Genomic DNA, 25,041 nt, shown 5'->3' with positions numbered 1-25,041 from the left:
CTCAGCCCCAACAATCTGACCTCATACCATCCCTGTGAGGGTGGCAGGGCTGGGCTACCATGCCAGGTGACAGTTGGGGAAACTGATTTGCCAGGGGTTACACAGTGAGGCAAAGGCAAAGCTAGGGTCTGTGAGCCAGATCCGTGACCATACCCTGCCATCCCAAGCCAGACGGAGGGAAGGAAGTGGGGAAGCTTAGTCTTAGAGCAGATGCCAGACCTGAGGTCTCTGGATGAGATGGGATCTTCACTCCGGAGCCCCTCAAGCCAGGGGAAAAACATCCCAAGCCCTGACCTTGGAGCCTTGAGCCCTTACGCCTCTATAATGCTTTCCTTAGGCAGCAGCACCCTCGTGTGGCTACAGCTGGCAACTACATGAAGTCACAGTTTTCCTCCCCACAAAATGCCTAACTACCCAGTGCATCACACTTCTCTGGAAACCCAACTAGAGAGACGAGACCAGCTATCCCTGGAGCTGATGGAAGGTGGCAAGAGCAAGAAGGCATGGATAGAGCACTGAACTTGGAGTCAGGAAACTTCAGATAAAATCCTTACTTGGTTACTAACTCATTGTGTGTCTTGGGTCCCAAACACCTCATCTGAATAATGGGCTGATAACATCTACCTTACCTTACTCCCTCAGGCTTTCAAGAGGATCAAAGCCATCACAAATATGAACGTGCTCTGTAACCTGTAAAGTCCTGTGACGAGGCAAAGGATTATTATACAGAGTTTGAGGAATCCATGTTGGAGGGTCTCTGGAAGAGATCTAGAATGCGGGTATCTACGCGGCGGCAGCCCAGGACCTCACATCCTTGGGCAGACTCGTTAGCAGGTGGTAAAATGAGGAGGTTCAGCCTGCTCCCTGAAACCCAACCCTGCAGAGGGAGGGGTCCACCCCAGCCCCAATCCCTCCCATGAGGCACCAAGGGAAGAAGCCTCAGGCCGAGCACTGGCCTGACCCAAAGACTTGCATCAGAACCCAGAACCCGTCTCCGTATCTACACGATCAGGACCACCACACTTCCTGCAGGACTGTTGTGAGGAATTAGAGAACGTGTAAAAACCATCTCTTGGGTGCCTGGCACAGAGATGGTTCGTGACAAACGACTTTACGTAAATTTCTGTACATAATGGACAAGCATTGTTTTGTTCCCCAAAACCTGTGCACAGCCATTGGATGATTTTTTTTTTTTGCGGTATGCGGGCCTCTCACTGTTGTGGCCTCTCCCATTGCGGAGCACAGGCTCCGGACGCGCAGGCTCAGCGGCCATGGCTCACAGGCCCAGCCGCTCTGCGGCATGTGGGATCTTCCCGGACCGGGGCACGAACCTGTGTCCCCTGCATCGGCAGGCGGACTCTCAACCACTGCGCCACCAGGGAAGTCCTGGATGAGTGATTTTAAAGGTAAAAAAACAATAAATACCATTCATTTACTATGCCAATGTGCCAGGCATTCTGCTAAGCCTTGTTATTTCATCCTCACAACCAACCTTGGACATAAAGTACTATTTTTCCCACATTTCACAGAGAAGAAAACTGGGCCGATGACCCAGGTAATAAAAGGCAATTGGGATTAAACCCTGTATTTGTCTGACTGCAAAGCCTCCCCAGGCCTCAAAGACACAGAATGGAAGTAAGGCGCGGGAGGTATCACATATCTAAACTAGCACCTTGCTTTGTTACCACTAAAAACACACACACAAAACATTACACTAAATGCTAAAGAGAGAAAAAACACCCAAATTACAAAGTTCAAGTATAAATAGTCCAGGTGGAAAAGAAGCAAACCTGAACGAGCGCCTCACACAAGTGCCAGGCACTTGACACGTTTATTAACAATTCCATCTTACTTCAGCTCCGTGAGGTATTACTCCAATCTTATGGAAGAGGAAACTGAGGCTCAGACAGGCAAAATTACCGTCTCAAGGACACAAAGACAGTAGGCCCATGGAAGGGAAAGAACTCCAAGCCTCCTGCTTTGCCTAATTTGTACATGGCCTCTGCAAGGGTCCAGTAAAACCATAACCAGCTAATGGCTATAACTTTCCATGACATGATGTGAGAACCACTTCACATACACGATATTGCCTTCCATCAATTTCCAGCAAGGGATTCGGTTAAACATTGGGTGAAGTAACACCAGCCCACACAATGAGTAGTGGGAGCCGTATGTGAACCCTGGTCTGATTCCAGAGCCACCTCCATCCAGCACGCTGTCTCTGGCAGGCCCACCAACTACGGCCTGGGAAGGTTGGGGAATGACCCGATTACAGTCACTAAGGCAAAATCAGGTCCTGGACTGGAAACCTCCATTAGCTCAGCTACCTTTCTGTCCCTTTCTTCCCAGGACCCACGGGACCTGCTAGTGACCGTCCCTCACCCTTAGGAGGGTACCATGCAAAGTCCCTTCTGCAAGCTCCACTTTCAGCACCAACATTGGTCTAAGTTTCAGTGGTGGCTTTTTGCCAAAGCTGCTTCTGAAGCAAAGGTGGTAAAGAAGGGAAGGTGGGCATCTTAAGGCACAGGTGACAGGTACCTCAGTGAGCTAGAGCCTCCTGAACTCAAAGCTGGAAGAGGTCCCTTACGTGAGGCTAAGATGAGCAACCTAGGATAATGGGCCAGGCTGGGCCGGCCCTGGTGTGTGGGCCCGGAAGGGCAGGGTGTGGAGAAAAGCAGCCTAGACAGAGGAGAGGAAAGGGGACCTCAGGGCAGGGAGGCCTCGACAGATGCCTTACCTACTGCCCTGCCTCAGAAAATTAGGAGCCAACACTTGGCCAGGAGACATTTGTAATCTGTTGAATTCTAATCTAGACCCTGGGCAGGGTCTGCACAAATGGTGCAGAGGCCAGAGGGAGTGAATGAAGAGCACCGCAGAAAACCAGGCAGATCGTGGGGCTCAAGCTTTTTGAGAATGCGCCCCATGATGTGTGTACAGACTCTGGGCCCAGGAAGGCGAATATTCTGATTTTTCAATAGCAGTTGGACATCCTGATTAATGTGGTTATGTCTTTTTTTTTTTTTTTTTCGGTACGCGGGCCTCTCACTGCCATGGCCTCTCCCATTGTGGAGCACAGGCTCCAGACGCGCAGGCCCAGCGGCCACGGCCCACGGCCCCAGCCGCTCCACGGCATGTGGGATCCTCCCGGACCGGGGCACGAACCCGTGTCCCCTGCATCGGCAGGCGGACTCTCAACTACTGCGCCACCAGGGAAGCCCTATGTCTTTGATTTTGAAACAAAACAAGCAGAAACAAAAAGGGACAAACAAGGAAAGGGCTGTCTGTCCTGGGGCACTATATTGGAAAAAAATAATAATAAAGCACAAACTCAGATTCCAAAGTTCTGTATTTTTCAAAATAAAGATCACACATTGTTTAGAGACAATCTACACAAGAGTTACAAAAAATAGTTGCCCAGGCATAAGCATACACAGGTTTGTTAATTATACACATATGGTTACAAGTGTGCTTGCAAAAAGTTCATTGGAAATATACACAAGGCTCTGGAAATGTACACCGTGTAGTGTTACAATTCTATATTCAAACAAGGAAAATTGACAGTATGTTACATTCACTTACAAGTAGACAAAATGCAAAATACAGTTCATCTTCTGTACAAAAAGGAAGGGCAATTCACACTTTACAAGGTGAGAGGGGCTCTGATTGTAAGGAAAGTTAGGGCGGGGCTGAACTTTGCACGTCCTTTGGACTGTCACAAAATAAGCAAAACATTACTTTTTTAGGATTAAAAAAAACCCAAAACCACTAGTATGAACTGAATCATCTTGAATAACATTTAGAAAGGATCTTGCTACTATCTGACTAGGTGACAAATAAAACCAAGCTATTTTTTTCTTTTTAAAAGTTAACTAGGCTGTATAAAGAACATTTATTCCTTCAAAAGAAAAAAAAATTTACTTCTGGTTGAAATTACAATTTACAATATACAACACTATATGCTACGACCATAAAAGGTGTGAATATACACTGAATGCACAGGGCTGGCTAATTTTCTTTTCTTACCAAAAAACGTGTTTATGTTGATTCAAACTTCTCCACATTTACATTACAGGTATACAAATGTACAAGTGTACAATCAAAAGTATGTTCGACTACTAGGGTACATTATAGATACAGATTAGACATCAAAACAAGAAAATACTACAAATTTGTATATATGCAAAGTCTACACCAAGTATACACTATATATTTATAGAAGCAAGACCAAAAGCAGAGTTGGATTTTCTTTTTTCTCATGCTAAGTAATCAGATTTTGCCTTTCAATGTTAACAGAAAAAAATCCAGTAGGCAGTAAACAATTATACCCGCCTGGCCTTGAAAGACATTCTGGGTGCTCACATCTCCTCCTCACAAAACAGACTACACTATTTTCTTCAGCATAGTAGTCTCCAAAAAAGGCAATTTTTAGAAGTTCCATAAACTTAATGTCATAAACTGAAGCTTTAGCAACTCTGAAAATGATTTTCATTTTATATATATATATTTATATATATATATTTTTTATAAACATTGTTAAATGCCAGTTTGGGGTCATTTAACTAAAATTCAAACTTCTCAGGTTTTTTTGTTTGTTTTTCTTTTTTACTAAAATGAGGAGTTGGGGAAGAGCTATTTGCAAAACTTGCCAGCGAGGCAAATGAGTTAAAAACCTTTTTTTTTTTTTTTAAACTTTTTTGTTAAACCAACCACCCTGAAAGTTTCCACATGTGGAATATAGATACAACGTTGAACAAAATATGTGGCCTCCCATGTACATTGGTTACCTATGTACAAGTATCCTATACACCAGTAAAACAACAGGGCAATTAGTCAATTAAAAAAAATAATTAGTACATGTTATGCATAATAAAATTAAACAAATTTACAAAGGCTTTTCCACTTGTGGATTTGATTCCTTTTTTGGGAGGAGAGGGTAATCCTGGAGCAACCATTTACCCATTTCAGATTCTGCACTAGAATATTTCTGGTTGCTGGTTGGATTCACCAGTGGGCCAGTGAGGTCAGTGGGAACAAGGGGACGGGGGAGACACTGCCTCAGATAATACCATTAGGGGGGCCACAGATGGGCCCTAAGTCAACGCCATTCTTCATGTAGTATTTCTCCAGCTTGGCCAGAATGTGCTTGCCGTAAGTGTACTTGCGAAGAGTCGCGATGTGAGGCCGGATCTGGGGAGAAAGCAGAGTCCGTGTCACTCTGGCCTGAGGCAGGTTCAGGCAGGCTCCTGGGTAACCTGCTCCCAGGCACCACAGGGCGCCCGCCAGCACGCACGCCTCACAAGCAACACCTTTCACTGGCTCAACCCGAGCCCCTGAATTCTCAGGCTGCACTGACCGAACAGACGAGGGGAGCAGCTCCTAGCCTAAGCGCTGAGGCAGGACCTGAGAGCTCTGGAGGTCAGATGGCCACAGACCACTTCCGGAACAGTATGTGGAGAAAGTGCATCCCAAGACTGACAATCACACTGTCCACCACCGCCTGCACTGCATCGCCCTCAAGGAGGCTTTTGGCCCCTCTGGTCCCTCGCAAGGCACCTCAGCTCTCCTGAGCAGCGGGGGTTTCTTTCTGGGCACCATGAATCCTGTGCTCTCCAGTCCATAGAGAATCACAAAAAGCTACTAATGATGATAATAAAAATGACTAACATAAGCCAAGCACAGTTCATTCTGAAGCTTCCTAAGAGAGGTGTGATTATCCCCATTTCACTGACGAAAAAATGGAGGCACAGTGGGTAAGTCACTCATCTAAAGTCAAATGGCTAATAAGGGACAGCAGAGGTATTGGGAACCCCACTGTCTAGCTACACCAGAAATTTTTTTTTCCTCCAGAAATTATTCTTCTCCCCACTGTCTCTCGTGGCTCTGCTCCAGTCTCACCCTTCACCCTCTCCAAGCACGCTGAGATCAGCCCTACGAGCATCTCTTCTGTTCTCTGGGCAGACCCACGTCCGCAAGTCCTGTGCATCCCAGACAACTTGGGAGGCGCTTCCTCTCTGGAACCCCCTTTCCTCTTCTGTGAGTTCATGGAGCCTTCTACATACCTCAGCTACAGCACGTAGCACACTGTGTTCACAATCATTTGCATAACCACCAACCGTCCACACAGACGGTGAAGACCCACAACGTTAACCTGCTTCCCCATCGCAGCTCGCGCTTATACTCGAAACACAGGACAGTGTACCAGGGAAGATGGATGCTCTCAAGCCTGAGCGCTCTAGGCAGACTATTTTGTCTGTTTCGTTGTGCCCTCAAAGCAAAGAAGGATCAAGTGGCGCTAGAAACCATTTCTGTACCCCTCACAGGACACAGACCTGTATCAGCTATTATATTCTCACCTAGGAGCCTGTCTGGAAAACTATTCAGTTCTTGGCTCAAATTCTGAGCTGTGTGACCCAGACCATTTGCCTAACCTTCCTAAACGCATCTATAGAAAGGATGCCACACTTTCATTTGGGTTGCAGTCTGGACTCTATACACAACTGATGTTTTGGTCACTAGAACTGGAGGCTCCAACCCCCCCTTGCTTTTGGTAGCTCTTCTTTTAGAAACTAAGTGAAATTCAATTCATTCACCTGTCTCTCCCCAGGAATGGCTCACTGGTAAGACCACTTAACCTTTACACCTGTCCTCTTCCAGTCAAAAAACTAACAACCCATGTGCGTGTACGACATTGCTGAACTCCATTTTTCACTTGATTTAAAGGAAATGCTGAACTATTCTAACAGTCCCCCGTCCAAGTCCTCACTGCTCATCTCCCGCTGCCTCCCCTCCTCCAAGTTACTCATCAGCCAGGACCATTATTGGAAACGTAAATGTGATTCTGGCACCACAGCCCTGTCCCACTGGACTTGCTGTACTTCTTCAAATACACCGTCTTGTCTCCTGCTTCCAAACCTTCAAGCTCTAGGTTCCCTCTGCCTGGAAAAGGTTCAGGGCTTTATTCCAATGTCACTCTCTTGGGGAGCCTTCTCTGCACCCCACAATAGAAGAGGCACCCTCCATATTCTCCCACAGCTCTCCCCAGCATCAGTGTAACCATCTATGACACTGCTGTGTCTACCAACACGGTGCCCTGATAAAGGAGCGCTTGCTGTAGAGCATATGTGCTTGTTAACTATTTGTTGAATGAATGAATGAATGAACTCCCAACCTGCCATGTGTCTCCAACATTCCCTCTGCCTTCACCAGCGTCCCGACATGCCTATCTGAGTCTCACGGCTTAAGGACTTTGGACTCCCCAGCCTTCAATTGCCATTGCTGACACCAGCGCAGTGTTCTGTTGTGTTTTGTTTTGAACTGGAAGTGGTGGGTGCCTCGTCTGGCTCAGAACTTGAGTCCATAACAAAGATTCTCATTACTGAACTTTGTTCTCAGAGAGGGCAAGTGGCTCATCATTGCCAGACCGCGGCCATCCCCTCCATCGAGAAGGGCTGAGTGAGTTCGGAGCCCAAAGGCTGAGGGTTCAGATCAGCAGCACCTGAAGGCTCACGGCACTGCCTAGCGCAGACACAGCGCGGCACACCTGCCTGTGGGCTGGTCAGGCTTCCCGGGCCTCGTGGTCTATGTGGGGCCCGTTGGACCTGCTCTGAGGCCATCGGCCTCTTCACGTGCTTTCTGTGCCAGCTCCCACTCACAGCACCCAAACAGTTCAGATTTCTGTCCCTTTTTTCCTAACTCCTCTGCAGCCCAGACTTCTCCTCCTGCAAAGCCTCCCCTCAAAACCTCGGGCACGTGCTCTCACGTCTCACCGCTGCTTCCCGCCACCCTTCCCCACGCGTGCTCCGTGGGCAGGGCTCAGTCTCGGCCATCTCTGTGCTGATGTCTGGCACACAGTGGGCACCAGGTCAACGCGCCAGGCCAGGTGCTGCCCTGGGCAGGCGCTCATTCAGTAAATAGTGGTGGAATGAATGATGAAAGGGAAGAGGGAGGAAAGGAAATAAGGCAAGCAGGTTGATTTGCTGAACTGAGAAGCTGGTCTCCTAGGAGCCAAGGGGTAGAAACATGGGCTTAAGATCGGGGAGGGGACTCCCTCACAAAGACTGAGTTTAACACTCACACCAGTGAGTTACTGACAGAGGGCCAGCAAACACAGGGATAATGGCCATTCCAGATAAAAGGAAAAAGAAGCACAGCATGAGACACAATCCAGTGACAAACTGCAGAAAGAAGCAAGATGCCCACCCTCCTTTACATGTCAGAAATGAGAAGAACCAAGGGCCCTGCACTTTCTCTCTGGTTGAGATCTGCACAAACTGGCCTACCTTATGCATGACGATCTTCCTCTGGGCTGGCTCTGCCACATCAATCATCTTCTGGACCACATAGTTGGCGTACTGGTCCTTCATCATGGTGTATAAGGCACTGTGGGGACCATCGTTCATGGTGCACACCTCGTCGATGAGCACAGCGCGCTCCGTACGGGAGGCATGAGTGACACACTTCTCCACAACATTGCTGTAATGAGATAAATCCAGGGACAACTCTTAGAGGGACCCTGTTAGGCTGTGCTTGTCTGGCCTCTGCCCTGACCTCAGGATCAGCAGCAAAAGAGCTCTTAATATTTTTGGCAGATTAATTCCTCTTCTGTTTGGCTCTATGAGACTCCACCTTTGCCATCTGTGACTTCCAATGTGAACCGTGGCCGAGACCAGGTCTTGGAGGATACCAGAACCCAACCCTCTAACAGGTGAGGGTAACAAGCCCAGGTAAGTGAAGGTTCACAAGACTCGTTAACAGCTGAATTGGTTAATGAGCATAATTTCAACAGGTATCAGAATCTACCAATTCTTTGCTCACCTCTGTGAGCTTAACGAGGCCAGGAACAAGTCTCACTTACATCTAGATCTCTAGTGCCAAGCACAGAGCCTGGCACTACAGACTTGGTCTACAGACTTATTGGGTGAAGGAAGATACAAGTAGGAACCACAGCCCTCATTCAACTACTTCACGCTGCCTCTGAAGAACAAGAAGAACCCCCAGGTATGTCTGCATTTCTAAACACTTCACAGTTGTATCATCTTGGGAAAGGAAAAAAGAAATGTGGTTACATTAAATCAGAGTTCTTCTCCAATCCAGAGGGGCTGCAGCAGCTGATGAAATTACACCCGGCCATGCTCAAGGGCGCTCACCATCCAGGAGTGACTGACTACTCGTGAATGTTCGGTTTTGTTAAGTCAGCACTACTCTGCACCTGTGGCTCTGTGGGCATGACGAACTTGTGTGATGTCAAAGAACAAGAACAATACTTATTCTTTGTATTTGTATTACTGGAGCCCATACTTCGCAGAGAGAGCATTTGGTAGGTGGGCCTCGCAAAGAGTTCGTGACTGGGAGAAGAGCTGCTCTGGGTCACAGGACACTCGGGTAGAAAAGGAACTTGCAAACCTAGCTAATGCAGAAAGCTCTTTTCTGACAATCCTGAAAGACGGCCATTTAGCCTCTGCTTGGGAATTTCCAGTGATGTGGAAGTGATTCTAGGGCATCCTACCATACGAGTGAACGGCTTTGTTAAACATTCTTTACATACTGAAATAAAATATGCTTCCCTGAAATTTCACCCATTTGTCTTAATTTTGCCTTCAAGGGCTGAAAAAAGGATGTGTATACCCACTCCAGAAGCACCAAAAAAGCAGAGATAGTGTCTTACTCCTTCTTTCAAAGGCCAGCCCCGTCAATAACTGAACAGTCATCACAAATAACCATCACCAGAACAAGTCCCTATTCCAGAGGTTTTTAAACCATAAGAAGGTGTTGCTTCCATGGAGCTCTGACAGGACCCCCTCCATGTTACCTGGTTTAGCGTACTGAGTATTTATTATTCACATGCTTTTATTTAGAAAACAAAATTCTCAAGCTGAATGTCCAAGGACTACCATCCTACCAGATATTTTTTCGATCTTCCTTCTTAAGATACACAGAGTAAATCAACTGATAATCAATCAGGTTTAATTAAGACAACAGCCTCTCCCTTCTGATACAGGAGCAATATGGGAAAACTTTTACCCCCACCTTCCTTCCACAGTACTATGCAATTCTAGCACAAGCTGAAGGTGTGGCATGTGGAAGTGAATCTCCTAATAGCCACCGCCTTCTCCCTTAGCAGAAAAGGGAGTTAAGACATTACTGAGCTGGTTCAGTAGCACAAAGCCAGTCACGATCTCCAAATGTTCAGGCAAAGAACTCATCACTTTTTAGAACTGCCTGGCTGGGTTGTACCTTCATCCACCCGAGGACTGCTTCCCCTACAAAGTGGTCAGGATTAGAATAGTATTTTCTACTGATCTAGGTTGCAGACAGGACACACATTCTTCTGGGTGGAGGACTGAATCCTCAGCAGTGACCTGTCTTCCAAGAAAGTAAGCAGGTAGATCAGCTACCACCACTTGGTAGGATCACTGATCAGGATCCCACTTGGCCAAAGGCTTCCTTCCACCTTAACACACAATCCATATTGTTCCAGTCTTTAAAGTCTATTCTAGCGTTTCTGAAACTGTGGTTCCCAACCCATTTATGGCTGAGGAAATCAACTTAGTGATTTGAGACTCGTTTTTTTTTTTTTTAATGAAACAGAATAGTAAGTGTCAGAATTAATTATGAGCAATATATCTTCAGTTACCTGTGCATGCACATGCCTATGCACTCAAAGTCAATGAAATATTTACTTTGTATTCCGTATTAACATCCAAAATGTCATAAGGTCACTAATCTGTTTAATTGATTTGTTTCTATTATTTGATTTTCAAATTTACTGGCTCCTTCTTCTGTTATCTCTAATTTACTGTTGAAGCCATACAGTGAATTTTATTTCAGATGTTATATTATTTTTCTACTCTATAATTTCCATGTTATTCTTTCTATAATAAAGCTTCTAATTCTCTACTAACATTTATCTTTTCATTTCATTACAAGCATATCTTCCTTTACATCCTTGAGTATAATTAAAATACTTTATAATACTTTAAAATATAGTATTTTAAATACTAATTACTTCAAAATATAATAACTTTATAAAATGCTTTATAATCCTGCTCTGCTAACTCCAACATCTGGGTGGTATAAAACTATTCATAGGGTTTTTTCTATTTTTTTCTTTTTTCTTGAGTATAGGCCACATATTCCTGTTATCTAGACATGGCAAATGATGCTCTGTCATATTCCTCTTACGAGTGTTACTCCTTCACCTCCCCCCCTTTTTGGTACGCAGTTAACTTGGCTGAACAAAAACTGCAAAATTCTCCCATGCAGTAGGCAGCAGATGAAACCTCAGTTCAATTCTTTTAGCCTTAGTTGGGTTGCCTTGAGTTTGTCCTATACAAATGAGGTTCAGGAGTCAACCAGATATTTAGAAAGTTTAAATTTAGGCTTCCTCCTCCTCCCTGGTTCTCTTCCTTTCCAGGATTTCTCCCGTCATTTTGTCACTCCCATGGTCATCATTTTGTAACTTTCCTAATTATAGTCAATACCGTATTATAAATTTCAAAGTTGCTAACAGGCTAGATCCTTAATGGTTCTCAACATAAAAATGATAATTATGTAACATAACAGCTAATGCTACTGTAGGAATCATATTACAACATATAAATGTATCAAACCAACACGTTGTACACCTTGAACTTGCAGGATGTTACATGTCAATTATATATCTCCCCCTCCCCAAAAAAAGGAGGGGGAGGAGGACGGGGACATTTTCCCAGTGCAATTAACCTTCTTCCAATATCAACAACCTCCCCTACTCCTCTCTGGTTATCTCCCTGCTCTCTAATGTCTTCAGGTAGTTTTGGGCACTTTGTCAACAATTTATTAGTTGTTATCTGTGAGAGGACTGGGCCCAAAGTAGCTACTAGGTCATTATCAGACCACAACTCTATTATAATATTAATACTTAACACTATATCCAAGAGTGAGATATTAAATACACTGAACAAGAAAGTAAATAGGACAGCGACCCCCAAAAAAGAACTAAGAGATTCTGTCCCCTATTTCCCTGATCCCGACAAATGTCCAAAAATAGCAATACAAGGTCTAAGAGATGACCCTGATGTGCTTAGGCTGTTGAGACACTGGCTCTGTGGGTGCTTTTATTTCTTTTCTCTATTTTCCATGCTGTAATGTTATAAGATTTCACAAATTAAAAGTGAACAATTTAAAAACATCAAGGTTGTATGAGTCACACCTGCCTTGCAATTTATTTTAAAAACTAGAGAAGAAAAATATTCCAAAAATACAGAATACTATGTTATGTGTATGATAGGATATACAGACTCTACTCAGAGTATCACACCACTAAGCCGCTGGAGGGCCATTCATTCATTCATTCATTCAGCTGCACCTGGTCTTAGTTGCGGCATGCGGGATCTTTACTTGTGGCATGCGAACTCTTAGTTGCAGCATGTGGGATCTAGTTCCCTGAGCAGGGATTGAACCCGGGCCCCCTGCATTGGGAGCGCAAAGTCTTAGCCACTGGACCACCAGGGAAGCAACAATTTCTTCTCCAACCTCTGCCACTTATAAGTTACCTAAGACATCTTTCACAACCTGGGAATAACTAGTACATTTTATTCTTGGGCTGGTATGATATGAAGACTGAAAAGAGATTTTTAAAAATATTAAGGCCTATATATAGATATGGTCACCTGCCCCTTAACTCAGGTATCAAAAAGGAAATTGAGTAAAGAACATTTCACAATTCCAAACAAGTAAGTTACTAAAATACCCAGTTTACCAAAGTACAAAATGTATATGCTTTAGAAACATATTCCCCAAATTTCAAAGTGGCGAACTCTGGGGGAATGAGGAGCCCACTAAGAGATGTCTTATGTTTCATACTTTGTAGCAGAACTCTTTGACTTTTTAGCTATGTATACTTTGAGGAAAATAAACATTAAAACAAAAAAAGTATGAAAATTTCTCTAGAGCTGAAATACTATTTAATCATCTCTTCTGGAAAATAGTCTGAGTAATTCAAAGCACATACCTTGCAAATTTGTGCTGACTCAATACAAGTACATTCCCTCGAATTTCTGCTACAATTTTACTTTTATCCTCAGGACGACCATGCTCCAATACATGCTGGATTACATAATTTCCATATTGATCCTATTTGAGAAACAACAAGAGAAATTTTTAAATTTATATATAAACAGGCTCTATGTTACTTAAATCCTTATATCTAATCAACACCCATCTTCCTGTAAGACCATGATGGCTTACCTGAACACTAATGAACACATAAGAATTTTTTAAATGGATAGGTAGTGACAATTTTTCCCTGTCATTACAAAACAGGAACACATTATTACTAGACAATAGTTTCTATATATATATATATTTATGCCCAAAGGTCCTAGTCAGGGTCTTCATAAAGTACTATACACAAAAATGTAGGCCTCTTCTCATTTAAAAAAAAAAATAAAAAAGAAGAGAAAGTAGGTGGGAATAAAGAGCTATTTTTCTCTCTAACAGAAATATACAAATGGGTCTGTGCGCCTGTCTTTAACAAAGAAAAACTGGAAATACTCACAACACCTAATTAAATTACATTACAAGCACACAATGGAGATACTCATCTAAAGTGAAAGATGCTTTGAAAGAATAAGTGTGTGTGAGCAAGGAATTCCAAAGGCAGAAACATTTATTTGTAAGATGTAAAAAATTAAAAGTGCACATATAATGCTTTTTAAGAGCGCCTATGCCAAATGTGCCTGCTTCTGGACAGCAGGGTTATGGGTGGTTTCTTCTGTTCTGCTGCTACTTTCTGTACTTTCAAGCTTTTCTACAATGAATATTTAATACACTTATAATCTCACATCTCTCACCAAAACAAGCAACAAACACTGCCCAAAAATTGCTTCAGGACAACATACTCTATGTAGAAATTGTTCAAACAGTATGATATGGGAGACTATTTTAGTAGAAGCAAGACGAAGTACCAAAACTAGAAAGAAAAAAATCAACTAATCCACTTAGTTCATTTGCAAAGATGAAACTGATAGACTAAATGGCCTGCCTAAGTGGCCACAGCTAGCTTAATCCATGACAAGAGTTCTGGCTTTCGACAGTTCTTGGCAGATCTCTTGATGAATCAGAGGCAGATCTCAACTCCAAGGCCAGGGTTCTACTCATTACCCCTATTCATAAAACACGAACCAGGCTGGTGCAAACGAAAACTTGCCCAGAGCTTCAATGGGCATTTTAAGCACATTAACCTCTTCTGGAACAGATACCTGTGCTAAGAAAACACAAAAGCCCACAGGTGTTTGCAGTTACTCTACTGGCAACTCCACTACCTGTACAAGTTGCTCTGTGTGCTGGTGAAGCTCCTCTAAAATAGGGAGTGTCTGGTCAGGGAGACAGTGCTCCAGGATCCTCTGAATCACTCGGCAGCCATAAGGATGTGTGGACAAAGCAAACACCTAGGGCAGACCAACACAAACAAGAAAGCCAAAAATAACAGTTGCCACTTTCAGTGCTTCAGTATTGTTTACATACATTATCCCATTAATCTTCCCAATGACCCTGAGAGAGAATCATGATTAAAACTGAAGCTCCTAGAAGTTTACATAATGTGCCTACAGTCATATAGGTAGTAAATGACAGAGCCAGGATTTTATTTCCTAGTCTGACTCCAAAGCCCAAATTATAAGCATGGCATTTAAGTTCTCTCTACATACAATAAGGTGAGCATGTATGTGTGAGGATAAACTTATTTCTTAAACCCATTCTAGGAATTCATAGATGTACACAAATTCAGAGCTAAGAAGGACTTTATTGAGAAAAAGCTTATTTAGAAAAGAACAGAGAATTGGTCAAGGTCATAGAAAACACACTTAGTTAAGAGTCCACAGTGTCAAAGGATGGGTTTAAAAACAGAAAAAAGAAGGGCTGGGATCAAAGCCTGAATGCTTTCACATAACTACACTGTAATGTTCTGAATTTCAGCTTTATAAAAACGCTAAACACTCACAGTCTGGAACAACTTGACTTATTTCACTCAACATTATGTTTCAAATATTTACTTATAATACTGTGGGCTTCTATCGTTTATTCTCTATATCTGTATAGTATAATGTTGGGAAAATATGTGGTTTGTTTTTTTGGGGGGGTCCAATCCTCTCCTGATGGACATCTGGTTTATTTAGTCTTTTCCTATTAGGAGAATAATGCTGCTTTAAACATGTCTAAATACGTCTCATGGTATACATGACCAAACATTTCATCAGGTATATACCTAGGCCAGGAGTGCTAGATCACAAGAAATATAAATGTTGAACTTTAAAAGATACTAAATTATTTTCCAAAATGGGTCTATTCCCACCAGCAGTGTATCTAGATCTAACATCCCTGCCAGTACATAGTAACCAATGGTAGAAAATGGTCTACGGGACTTCCCTGGGGGTCCAATGGTTAACACTCCACACTTCCACTGCAGGGGGGCACAGGTTTCAATCCCTGGTTGGGAAACCGAGATCCCACAAGCCGCGTGGTGCGGCCCAAAAGAAAGAGAGAGAGAGAAAAGAAAGAAAATGGTCTACTATCTGTGGTCTTAGTTTGCATTTTCCTGATTACTTCTTCTGTCTATTCAGGCTTTAAGCCCATTTTTGCATTAATTTGTATTGTTCTCCTTGATTTCAGGAGTTCTTTATATATTCTGGTTATCAATTCGTTGGCATTTTCCATCTTGAAAATATTATCTCCCATTCGGTGGCTTAATCCTTTTACTTTCTTGTATATTTCACACACACACAAAAATGTAAAGATAAACAGATCTACTCTTTTCTTAATTAACTCAGAAAATCCCAATAACCCTCAAGTTAGTGTCTGTAATCTACTTAACCACTGTAGTTTTAAGTGAGCAAAACCTAAACAATTCTAAAATCCCATTTCGATCTAGGCTTTAGCAGTACCCATGACTACACCTGAAAATCTATTTGGTATTTCCAATTTTTCCCTTTTCAAAAACAAAAACAATTTCACACACCCAAAAAGATGTATTTTACCCTCTTGTCCCACCTAGCTTAGGAGACTGGGAGAAGGTTGTTTTTTGGCAAAAGAAATTAATGATAACAGCCAATTGAGGGGCAATTCTGGAAAAACTAGGGTATGACAAAATATCAACTCTGCTTGGAAGCTAGCGCTAAAAGCACACTAGTCCTTACGATATATAAGTAAATAGGAGAAACTGGAAGCTATCTCTGGTTGTGTGCCACTTTAACAGAGTTCAAACCAACCTGATCACTGCCCCACCCAACCCCCCCAAATTAAGAAGCACCTTGTTATTTTAAAGACATAGTGACACATAACCTGTAAGATTAGTTCTGTAAATGACCTAAATTTTAAAACATGATAAAAACTTTTAAATATCAAGATAAATAGTACTTAACCAAAGGAAAAAATTTATTCTTCAAGTATCTGATGACAGTACCTCATCCTGACATGAGCGGATATCCGCATTAATGATGGAGAGAACACCCATGGACAATTAAGGGAAGAACCTTGGGTGCACAGAGCTAGGTACCTGACCCCACTGAATAGGACTACTACTTACTGCAGTCTAAAGTACACTAAGCTCTTTAGAACACTCCACAAACCCCATCCTGTTCTCTGTTCACAATGGAAACATCCATCAACTTGCTTCCCTTCTTTCTTTCCTAAGGCACTTACCTGTCCCTTAAACGCATCGATGATAAACTGCAAAGATTGGGGTTGCACACATTCAATGCATTTCTGAACCACGTGATTGCCATTCTGGTCTTTCACACACTTCAGGACATGGCCATCTAGCTCCCGAACCATCTCATTCTATTGGAGACAAGGAAAGAAAGCACCACCAGAATCACAGAGAGCAAACACCTGGACGGTCAACGTTCTCCTCACCAAACACAAAAGCACTGATCAGGGAATCTGTGACAATTAAAGTGGGACAACTCAGCTGTGGCACTCTGACAACCTGGTAACAAACGAAGACTGGAGTTTTTTCACGTGTTAACAAACTTCCTATAATAATAACCAGTCTTTTTGTTTTTGATTCTTTTCTTTTTTTAAAAAAAATGATTTATTTTTGGCTGCACTGGGTCTTTGTTGTTGCATGGGGGCTTTCTCTAGTTGCAGAGAGAGGGGGCTACTCTTCGTTGCGGTGTGTGGGCTTCTCATTGCAGTGGCTTCTTTTGGTGCGAGCACAGGTTCTAGGCGCACGGGCTTCAGTAGTTGTGGCTCGCGGGCTCTAAAGCTCAGGCTCAGTAGTTGTGGTGCGTGGGCTTAGTTGCTCCACGGCATGTGGGATCTTCCCAGACCAGGGCTCGAACCCGTGTCTCCTGCATTGGCAGGCGGATTCTTAACCACTGTGCCACTGGGGAAGCCCAATAATAACCAGTCTTAAGAAAGTTCTCTAACTTGCAAAAGACCTGTCTGGGAGTTACCAAAAAAGTGCAGTCATCTTCAAATTATAAACGAGCCGATATCAAATCAACTACACTGTATTAGAGAATTTCACATACAATTCATCATGTTTTCACCATGAGAACCCTGTAAAGTACATATTACTAAAAATGAGAGTAGTTAATCTAGAGCTTACTCTAGGCTAAGTAGACCTCTAAATGCTTAACATGCTTTGACTCACAATCTGCCTCACAATCCTATGCAGTAGACACTATTACAGAGGAGGAAATCAAGGCACAGACAAATTAGCTGACTTGTTAAAAATCACAGACCTAGACTTGCTCCTATTCAAACCCAAGCAATCTGATTCCTGTGTGTGGCAAAACAGACCATGTCAGCAAACCACCTGTCAAATATTACCCTGCACACCTTCCTCCACCCATATATGTGAATATATGAAGATATTGAGTCTGAGAGGGGTTAAGCAATGTATTAAAACGACAGACAGTGACTGAATCAGAATTCTAGCCCAGTCTGTGGCTCCAAAATGATCTTCCCATCAGGCCAGACTGACTGCAACGTCAGCTGGAGCAATACTCTCAGTTCATGAAATGTGTCCAAACTCAGGGAAATACAGAAGGCCAGGGACTTCCCTGGTGGTGCAGTGGTTAAGAATCCGCCTGCCAATGCAGAGGACATGGGTTTGAGCCCTGGTCTGGGAAGATCCCACATGCCGTGGAGCAAATAATCCCGTGCGCCACAACTACTGAGCCTGAGCTCTAGAGCCCGCGAGCCACAACTACCGAAGCCCATGCGCCTAAAGCCCGTGCTCTGAAACGAGAAGCCACTGCAATGAGAAGCCCACACACCGCAAAGAAGAGTAGCCCCCGCTCGCCACAATTAGAGAAAGCCCGTGTGCAGCAGTGAATACCCAATGCAGCCAAAAATAAATAATTTTTTTTTTTAAAAAAAGGCCAGACAATGAGTAAGTGACTCTGTGTGTGTGTGTGTGTGTGTGTGTGTGTGTGTGTGCGCGCGCGCGTGTGTGTGTGTAGGTGCGTTGGGATTTTGACTGGACCCCATCCCCAAACTTGCTGCCTCAGGTCTCAGGCATACTTAAGCTGAATACCTGTACCACGGCTGGGCCCTGGTACTTGCTGCCCAATTTCCTTGCTACATACAACCTCTGTATATTAGTTCCACTGTGCTGACTCCATATTTATGGTAGAAGACTACAAGCCAGCTTATAATGGTGATATTTGTGAATGCAATGTCTTAAATCCCTGAGATGTTAAACATGTCAAAGCAACTAAACGATTTTCTAATTAAAGAAATTCAAGACTACAACGCCAGGGACTAAACAAGCAAAACACAAGAGACTCAGGAAAGTTTCCTGAAGCAATTAATCAAATGTCAGAAAAGAATAATTTACTACGGAAATATAATTATAGGAATGATAAATAGAGAAGGACGCCTATATAAAGATAAACACAAGGGACACTTCTAATAATCAAAATGAAGGAGAGGGGGCTTCCCTGAACATTTTCTTGAGCCCAAAGAGGTAAAAACTCCACTGGAGATGAGTTTATTTCAGCTAAAATACACTTACATCTGGAAAAGAGTAAATTATTCATACCAGGAGCAGTAGTTTAGACCCAGAACAAGAATCACAGAGAAACCAGACCAGGAAAAGATATGCAGGAATAGCAGGTAGAAAGAACAATTGCCAGGGGGAAAGGAAAGGGGGGTAAAAACTACTACAATGTAGCCATTGGATCAGAAAAACAAAAAACAAAAAAACAGGAAAATCTGGAGAAAAAATCAACAATTTATCATAATCCTGGGAGAGGGCAAAGATGGGGAAAATACCTGGGAAACCGTAATTTCCTGCTTGCTTTCAGTAAGCGGGCATTATGGTCAAAAGAGGAAAAAAATTTGCATGTTCAAATCAAACAAGAAAATTAAAGAGGAAAGATTCAGCCATCAAATTTTCATCCCTCAACATCCCAGGGAAAATTAAAACTGACAATGATCTGAACATTAAAAGAAAACAAACTAGTAGCTTCACCCCTGCTTCTAATTACTCACACACAGCACCCCTATTACTGCTGTATCTCCAGTACTGGCACAAAATGAATGAACTCCCAACCTGCCATGTGTCTCCAACATTCCCTCTGCCTTCACCAGCGTCCCGACATGCCTATCTGAGTCTCACGGCTTAAGGACTTTGGACTCCCCAGCCTTCAATTGTCATTGCTGACACCAGCGCAGCGTTCTGTTGTGTTTTGTTTTGAACTGGAAGTGGTGGGTGCCTCGTCTGGCTCAGAACTTGAGTCCATAACAAAGATTCTCATTACTGAACTTTGTTCTCAGAGAGGGCAAGTGGCTCATCATTGCCAGACCGCGGCCATCCCCTCCATCGAGAAGGGCTGAGTGAGTTCGGAGCCCAAAGGCTGAGGGTTCAGATCAGCAGCACCTGAAGGCTCACGGCACTGCCTAGCGCAGACACAGCGCGGCACACCTGCCTGTGGGCTGGTCAGGCTTCCCGGGCCTCGTGGTCTGTGTGGGGCCCGTTGGACCTGCTCTGAGGCCATCGGCCTCTTCACGTGCTTTCTGTGCCAGCTCCCACTCACAGCACCCAAACAGTTCAGATTTCTGTCCCTTTTTTCCTAACTCCTCTGCAGCCCAGACTTCTCCTCCTGCAAAGCCTCCCCTCAAAGCCTCGGGCACGTGCTCTCACGTCTCACCGCTGCTTCCCGCCACCCTTCCCCACGCGTGCTCCGTGGGCAGGGCTCAGTCTCGGCCATCTCTGTGCTGATGTCTGGCACACAGTGGGCACCAGGTCAACGCGCCAGGCCAGGTGCTGCCCTGGGCAGGCGCTCATTCAGTAAACAGTGGTGGAATGAATGAATAAGAGGGTGCAAGTGAAGAAAACTGGAAGGTGGGTTGGAAAAAATTTTGTCTGTTGGGTGGTCAGTTCAGGTAGAAGAAAAGGACCACCTTACCTGCTTCAACTCTTGCCAAACAAAAAACCCACCTCTAAAATCACACCTACTAAAGACTACGGTCTGGTCAAAGGGAAAAGTGTTTGAAACCACTGGTTTTAACACAAGACACTTGATCCACTATAAACTTACAAAATTAATTGCACAGTTCATGCCTGCCATGCACAGAAGGTAGCCACAAGCACCAAAGAAAAACTGTGAAAGAAAACTAAAGACTGACAAACTTACGAGGTTCACTACATGTACCATGAAGAAACATCAAACACCAAGAGAAAAGTTAAAGGGGAAACTTACAATTACCTGCTGGTCTGAGGGAATAAACTCAAGAGCTTTCTGGATAACACGGCAGCCATACATCTGTAGTGCCAGTGACAGGACATGGCCTCGAATCCGTTCAGCCAAAGCCAGCTTCTGTTCAAGGCTGCCAAACTAGACATAATGTGTGGGTGAACACCATTACTTAGGTAGAAAGAAAGAAACCAGAGAAAGCAAAGCATTCATTATTCTGTATCAACCATTGGCATACCTCTTTTAGCCCTGTATTCTATGATAAACTAAACCTTTTATTTAAAAAGCCTTTGTTTCTTCAAACCAGTGGTTATCAGCCTCTGATTATGAGGAACTCTTTAATGTTAAAAAACTTCTCAGATATCCAACTGGAGTGGTTTCACTACTAGTATCTGCTAAACAAATAGGCAATTCCTCAAAGCTGTCCTTAACTCATCAATACTATTAAATATACCTACATGTCCAAGAGCATTTACATTTATTCTTAAAACAATAGTACATGTGGAAGACATTGTTTATTACGGCTTTAGACAATGTCTGGGGAAGATTCAAGAACTTCTTGCAACAAATCTACATCACTTCAGTTGTCTGAGCCTTATAAGCTGAAAACAAGTTCTTCTTTCATCTCTATGAAGTTTAAGCCAAAGCACACATGCACACTGCTCTGAATATACTGTTCTATATTACTATAAGAATTGATAATGTCTATTTATACAAGTCAACAGAATAGGGGGAAAGTTAGTAAAATCAAGGGGTATGACAGCACAATGTTAAAACTCTTCCTAGAATGTTTCTCCATCCCTGGCTTTTTATTTTCATTTGAATAGCATGTGAGACTGGAAGAGACTTTATGAATAAGGCTGCCCAACCCACTCATTTCCCATACAAGAGAACTGAAGTCCAGGGACATTCTCTAAGTCAGAGAAGTTCTCTAGCTTGTCCCAAAATCATACTGCTATAACCCACTGTTCATTCAGCCACCCCTAGCTGCATTAACCTCTGGAGCTGGAGATCTCTCTATTTTTATATCTGTGACAAAACGGCATTCGAAAGTCAAAATTACAAGAGCCGTGTTTAGGCTGATATCTTAATCCGTAGCTGGAGAATTCAGAGTCAAAGAACTTAGGTCTTAATGAGAAAAGCTGGGAAGACAGAGGCTGTGAGTGAGCCATTTTTTTAATCTTCACACAAACCAAACAAAGTAAGATGTAAGAAGTTTACAAATTTCTTTTGTTGGGGGGCAGGTAATGTGCAGAGTTGCAGCATTTTCCCCCTGTACCAGATGTTTCATCTCAATGCTTCACTCCTTTCTGGATTTATAATGGGGTTGTTGATACCAGTACACCACAGCTACAATGATTAGCAAAAAATCCCTGCGTTTCTGACATTTTAGTTTAGAAGAGGAAATAGACATTAATCCAACCATCTCGTTAATCCTTTCCAAGGAAAATGATAACAAGAGTGGACATTGTCCACATTAATGAAGGAACAATAAGGAACCAAGGCTGAAGGATCACCCAAGAAGCAGCATTTAACAATCCTCATGACTGTGGTTTATGATGAAAAACACCAGAGTTGGTGTTCAAAGATAATTCTCTAGGAATCCATTTTTAAAAATTCATTTTCAGAACTTTACTGTGGTCCTGCTAAAATTATCTTACAAGGATTTTTCCTCCAAAAATGACACTTTTAGTGAAACTATTTTAGCAATCAGAAATATTGTGCGGGATCCTAAATGGGGAGAATGGTCCTACAAACACATTTCTAAAATACACTAGCATCATCTGCTTGGGTATTTAAATGATGCACTACTGCTAATGAATTGGAGAAACATTTAAATGTGCCTCAAAAAGACCACTCACGCTTCATTTTGAGGACTGGAATGAAATTGCAATTCTAAAAACAGCTAATGAAAATCAAAATGCTATGGAGATTGTCTAAAGTCAAAGGACAGAAAGAACAAAGGCTTACTTCAAAGAACTTCTGAATGACGTAATTTCCAAATACATCCACCATAAGCTGGTAAGCGGCCTGAAGGATTTCATTGAAGACAAGCTGGCGCTCAGCTGGTGTGGCACGCTCAAGTTTCAGCTGAATGAATCTGAAGTACATAGTAAAAAGGGCAATCACAGCATTTTAGGAAGACTTGGAAAGTATATAAAGATTAGCTCACTTTATATAATGTGTCAGTTCTGAAACTAAATGTATGTGTGTGCATGTGCATATACACAGAGGCACAACAGTGTTATTTAAATAAATCACTTGAGCTCGCTTCAAATTGAAGAATTACTGAAAAGGAAAAAAAAGTTATATTGTGAAGTATCCCCTAATTTAACTGAGCTTTTAGAAGTATATTTAAATTTTAGTATACTTCATTACAACAGGACATGTATTTATGTGTGGGACTGAGAGGGAGCTGAAAAGGGGGCGCAGGAAAAGAGAGAAGAGGGTAAAAACAGGCACAACACAGGGAGAACTCTACCGGACTTTTTCTTTTAGGAACCAGTCCAACATCAATAAACTCAAAGCCTATGGTCCTTATTATAGTCTTTAACTCACATTCGTATGAAGCAGTACATATTTATTAGTGATGTGGAACAGCTGTCATCTATGTGCAGTCTCTTTCTAAAGTAGCAGCTATTCAGTTTGCCTTTTTGAGCTCAGGTGACTATATCAGAAAAACCATGTTCTTCTCCCAACCTGGCCTTTAGGATCTAAATATGAGAAATCCTTGCCCAGTAGTAGCAAGCTGGCAGAACTTAAAGAGGAGGTAGGTTCTTTGGGAGCTGTTTTGGTGGAACTGTCAGAGAGAAAGAAAGAGAAAGGGAGAGAGAAGGATGGATGATGTCACCATAAATCTGCTTTTTTCTGAGGACCAGGGTCCCTTTCTGTGAAGTCCATTGGAACAGGGAGTGGTAACCAAAGCTAAATTCTGTGTTTTATAATAGCATCTTCTAACCTCTGTGCAGACTCTCACTTCTACAGAATATGGAACAACAAAGAAAAGTGGTGGCACCATCTTACTCCTGAGCCGAGATCCAAATTTGCATTTGAATAGTGTCTCTTTGAGAGCAAGATTCTTAATAGCGATTCAAGTAGCAAAAGTGTACACATGTCTTTGTGTTAGTGTTTCTGTATTTCTTAAACTGCAGACATTCTGGGAGGTTCTCATGAACAAAGGAACACCAGACTAATCTTTCAGAAAGGTAAAAAGGTTTGTTTCAGCATGTGATCCAGATTACTAAATGGCTACTCTCCATCACTTGTATATCTGCTGACTCTCATAGCCACATCCCTCTGAAATAAGTAACAGGAAGCGTACTAAAAAGCAAACTTTGTTTCAATTATTATATGGCAATTTACTTAATGTATACCTTATCTGAAGCATGGAATTTAAGGCATTAAGAGTTCAGTTACCTTAAGTGGCAAAGCCAAGTCCTCACCTGGACCCATGCTGGTCTTGGGAAAACTCCATTATATGCCCAGCAATCTCCCGCAGTTGTAAATTGGGATACCGGTTATTTCGAAAATCTTCCAAAAGCCTGCTCCTGCCAGAGGGCATGACATCAGACATTCCATATCGCAAACGGGAAGAGGAAAAAAGGGTGCTGCTGGGGCTGAAGAGGCTGGAGGCACTGCTCGCGCTGCGGTACTTGGCTTCAGCGCCTGGAGCAGCAGAGATGTATCTTCCACTGCCATTTGTGAGTCCTCCTGTTGGTTACAGAACAGGAGAACTCAAGACTCATTCTTAACGAACTTTATTCAAGAGAGGAAAAAGCATCCTATAAATGAAATCCTGCATCACCTCTGATTTCTTTTCAATTCTGCTGCTTTCGTGTTAAGATTCAATTCTATTAGTGCCACGACTTTCATAAGACAAACTCACCAAGCTGGAAGAAAACTTTTGCACAAAAATTGAGAGGGGAATGCTGTTAACCATTGATAGGAGACCGCTAGCAATAATGGAGCAATGGTTAGTATAGCCCTTAGTAAATAAAATGAGGAAAGGTCCTGCTGTGTGAACCAGCACCTGAACACCAGGATCAGAAAAGACAAAATGCACAGAAACTTCAGTGGTTTTCCACTCTGACCTCTGTGGAGAGTCCTGCCATCAGTGGATAATCCCCACTCCCATCTGAAACCCTCCCTTAAAAAAAAAAAAATCTGTTGTTTTTTTTTAGGGTACCCAGATTAGTCTGTTTTATATAGTGGACCTCCCAAAAAAGCTTTGAAGGCATGGTTTTGCCACTAAATAGAAGTCTGAAAATCACTAAGGCAACCAAGGCCAAGGATTAGACATAAGGGATAGAAAAAAAGGACGTGTGCTTTGAAATGGAAGGTTTTCCAGTTCTTCACC

General features: G+C 42.9%; 1 protein-coding gene across 12 annotated transcripts in view; it reads right to left on the bottom strand.

The window, feature by feature from the left end:
- Positions 1 to 3,351: 3,351 nt before the first annotated feature.
- PUM1 (pumilio RNA binding family member 1) overlaps positions 3,352 to 25,041 on the bottom strand; it is a 127,763-nt gene continuing 106,073 nt past the window's right edge. For 8 of the 12 annotated variants that reach the window (XM_082649907.1, XM_082649917.1, XM_082649914.1 and 5 more), the window contains 8 exons: positions 24,128 to 24,395; positions 22,656 to 22,785; positions 20,691 to 20,825; positions 16,678 to 16,815; positions 14,304 to 14,429; positions 12,992 to 13,113; positions 8,280 to 8,472; positions 3,352 to 5,187 (listed from right to left, as the gene is read on the bottom strand). In XM_082649907.1, the coding sequence (XP_082506033.1) occupies positions 5,056 to 5,187; positions 8,280 to 8,472; positions 12,992 to 13,113; positions 14,304 to 14,429; positions 16,678 to 16,815; positions 20,691 to 20,825; positions 22,656 to 22,785; positions 24,128 to 24,395 (1,244 nt within the window). In that variant the 3' untranslated portion in view covers positions 3,352 to 5,055. The remainder of the gene's footprint in view (positions 5,188 to 8,279; positions 8,473 to 12,991; positions 13,114 to 14,303; positions 14,430 to 16,677; positions 16,816 to 20,690; positions 20,826 to 22,655; positions 22,786 to 24,127; positions 24,396 to 25,041) is intronic. The other 4 variants (XM_082649912.1, XM_082649918.1, XM_082649913.1 and 1 more) reach the window with 1 other exon arrangement.

The sequence above is a fragment of the Grampus griseus genome (genome assembly GCF_964374135.1).
Source record: "Grampus griseus genome assembly, chromosome: 1".
Taxonomy (NCBI): Eukaryota; Metazoa; Chordata; class Mammalia; order Artiodactyla; family Delphinidae; genus Grampus; species Grampus griseus.
The sequence above is the reverse complement of the archived record's forward strand: the minus strand, read 5'-3'. Positions and strand labels throughout refer to the sequence as shown.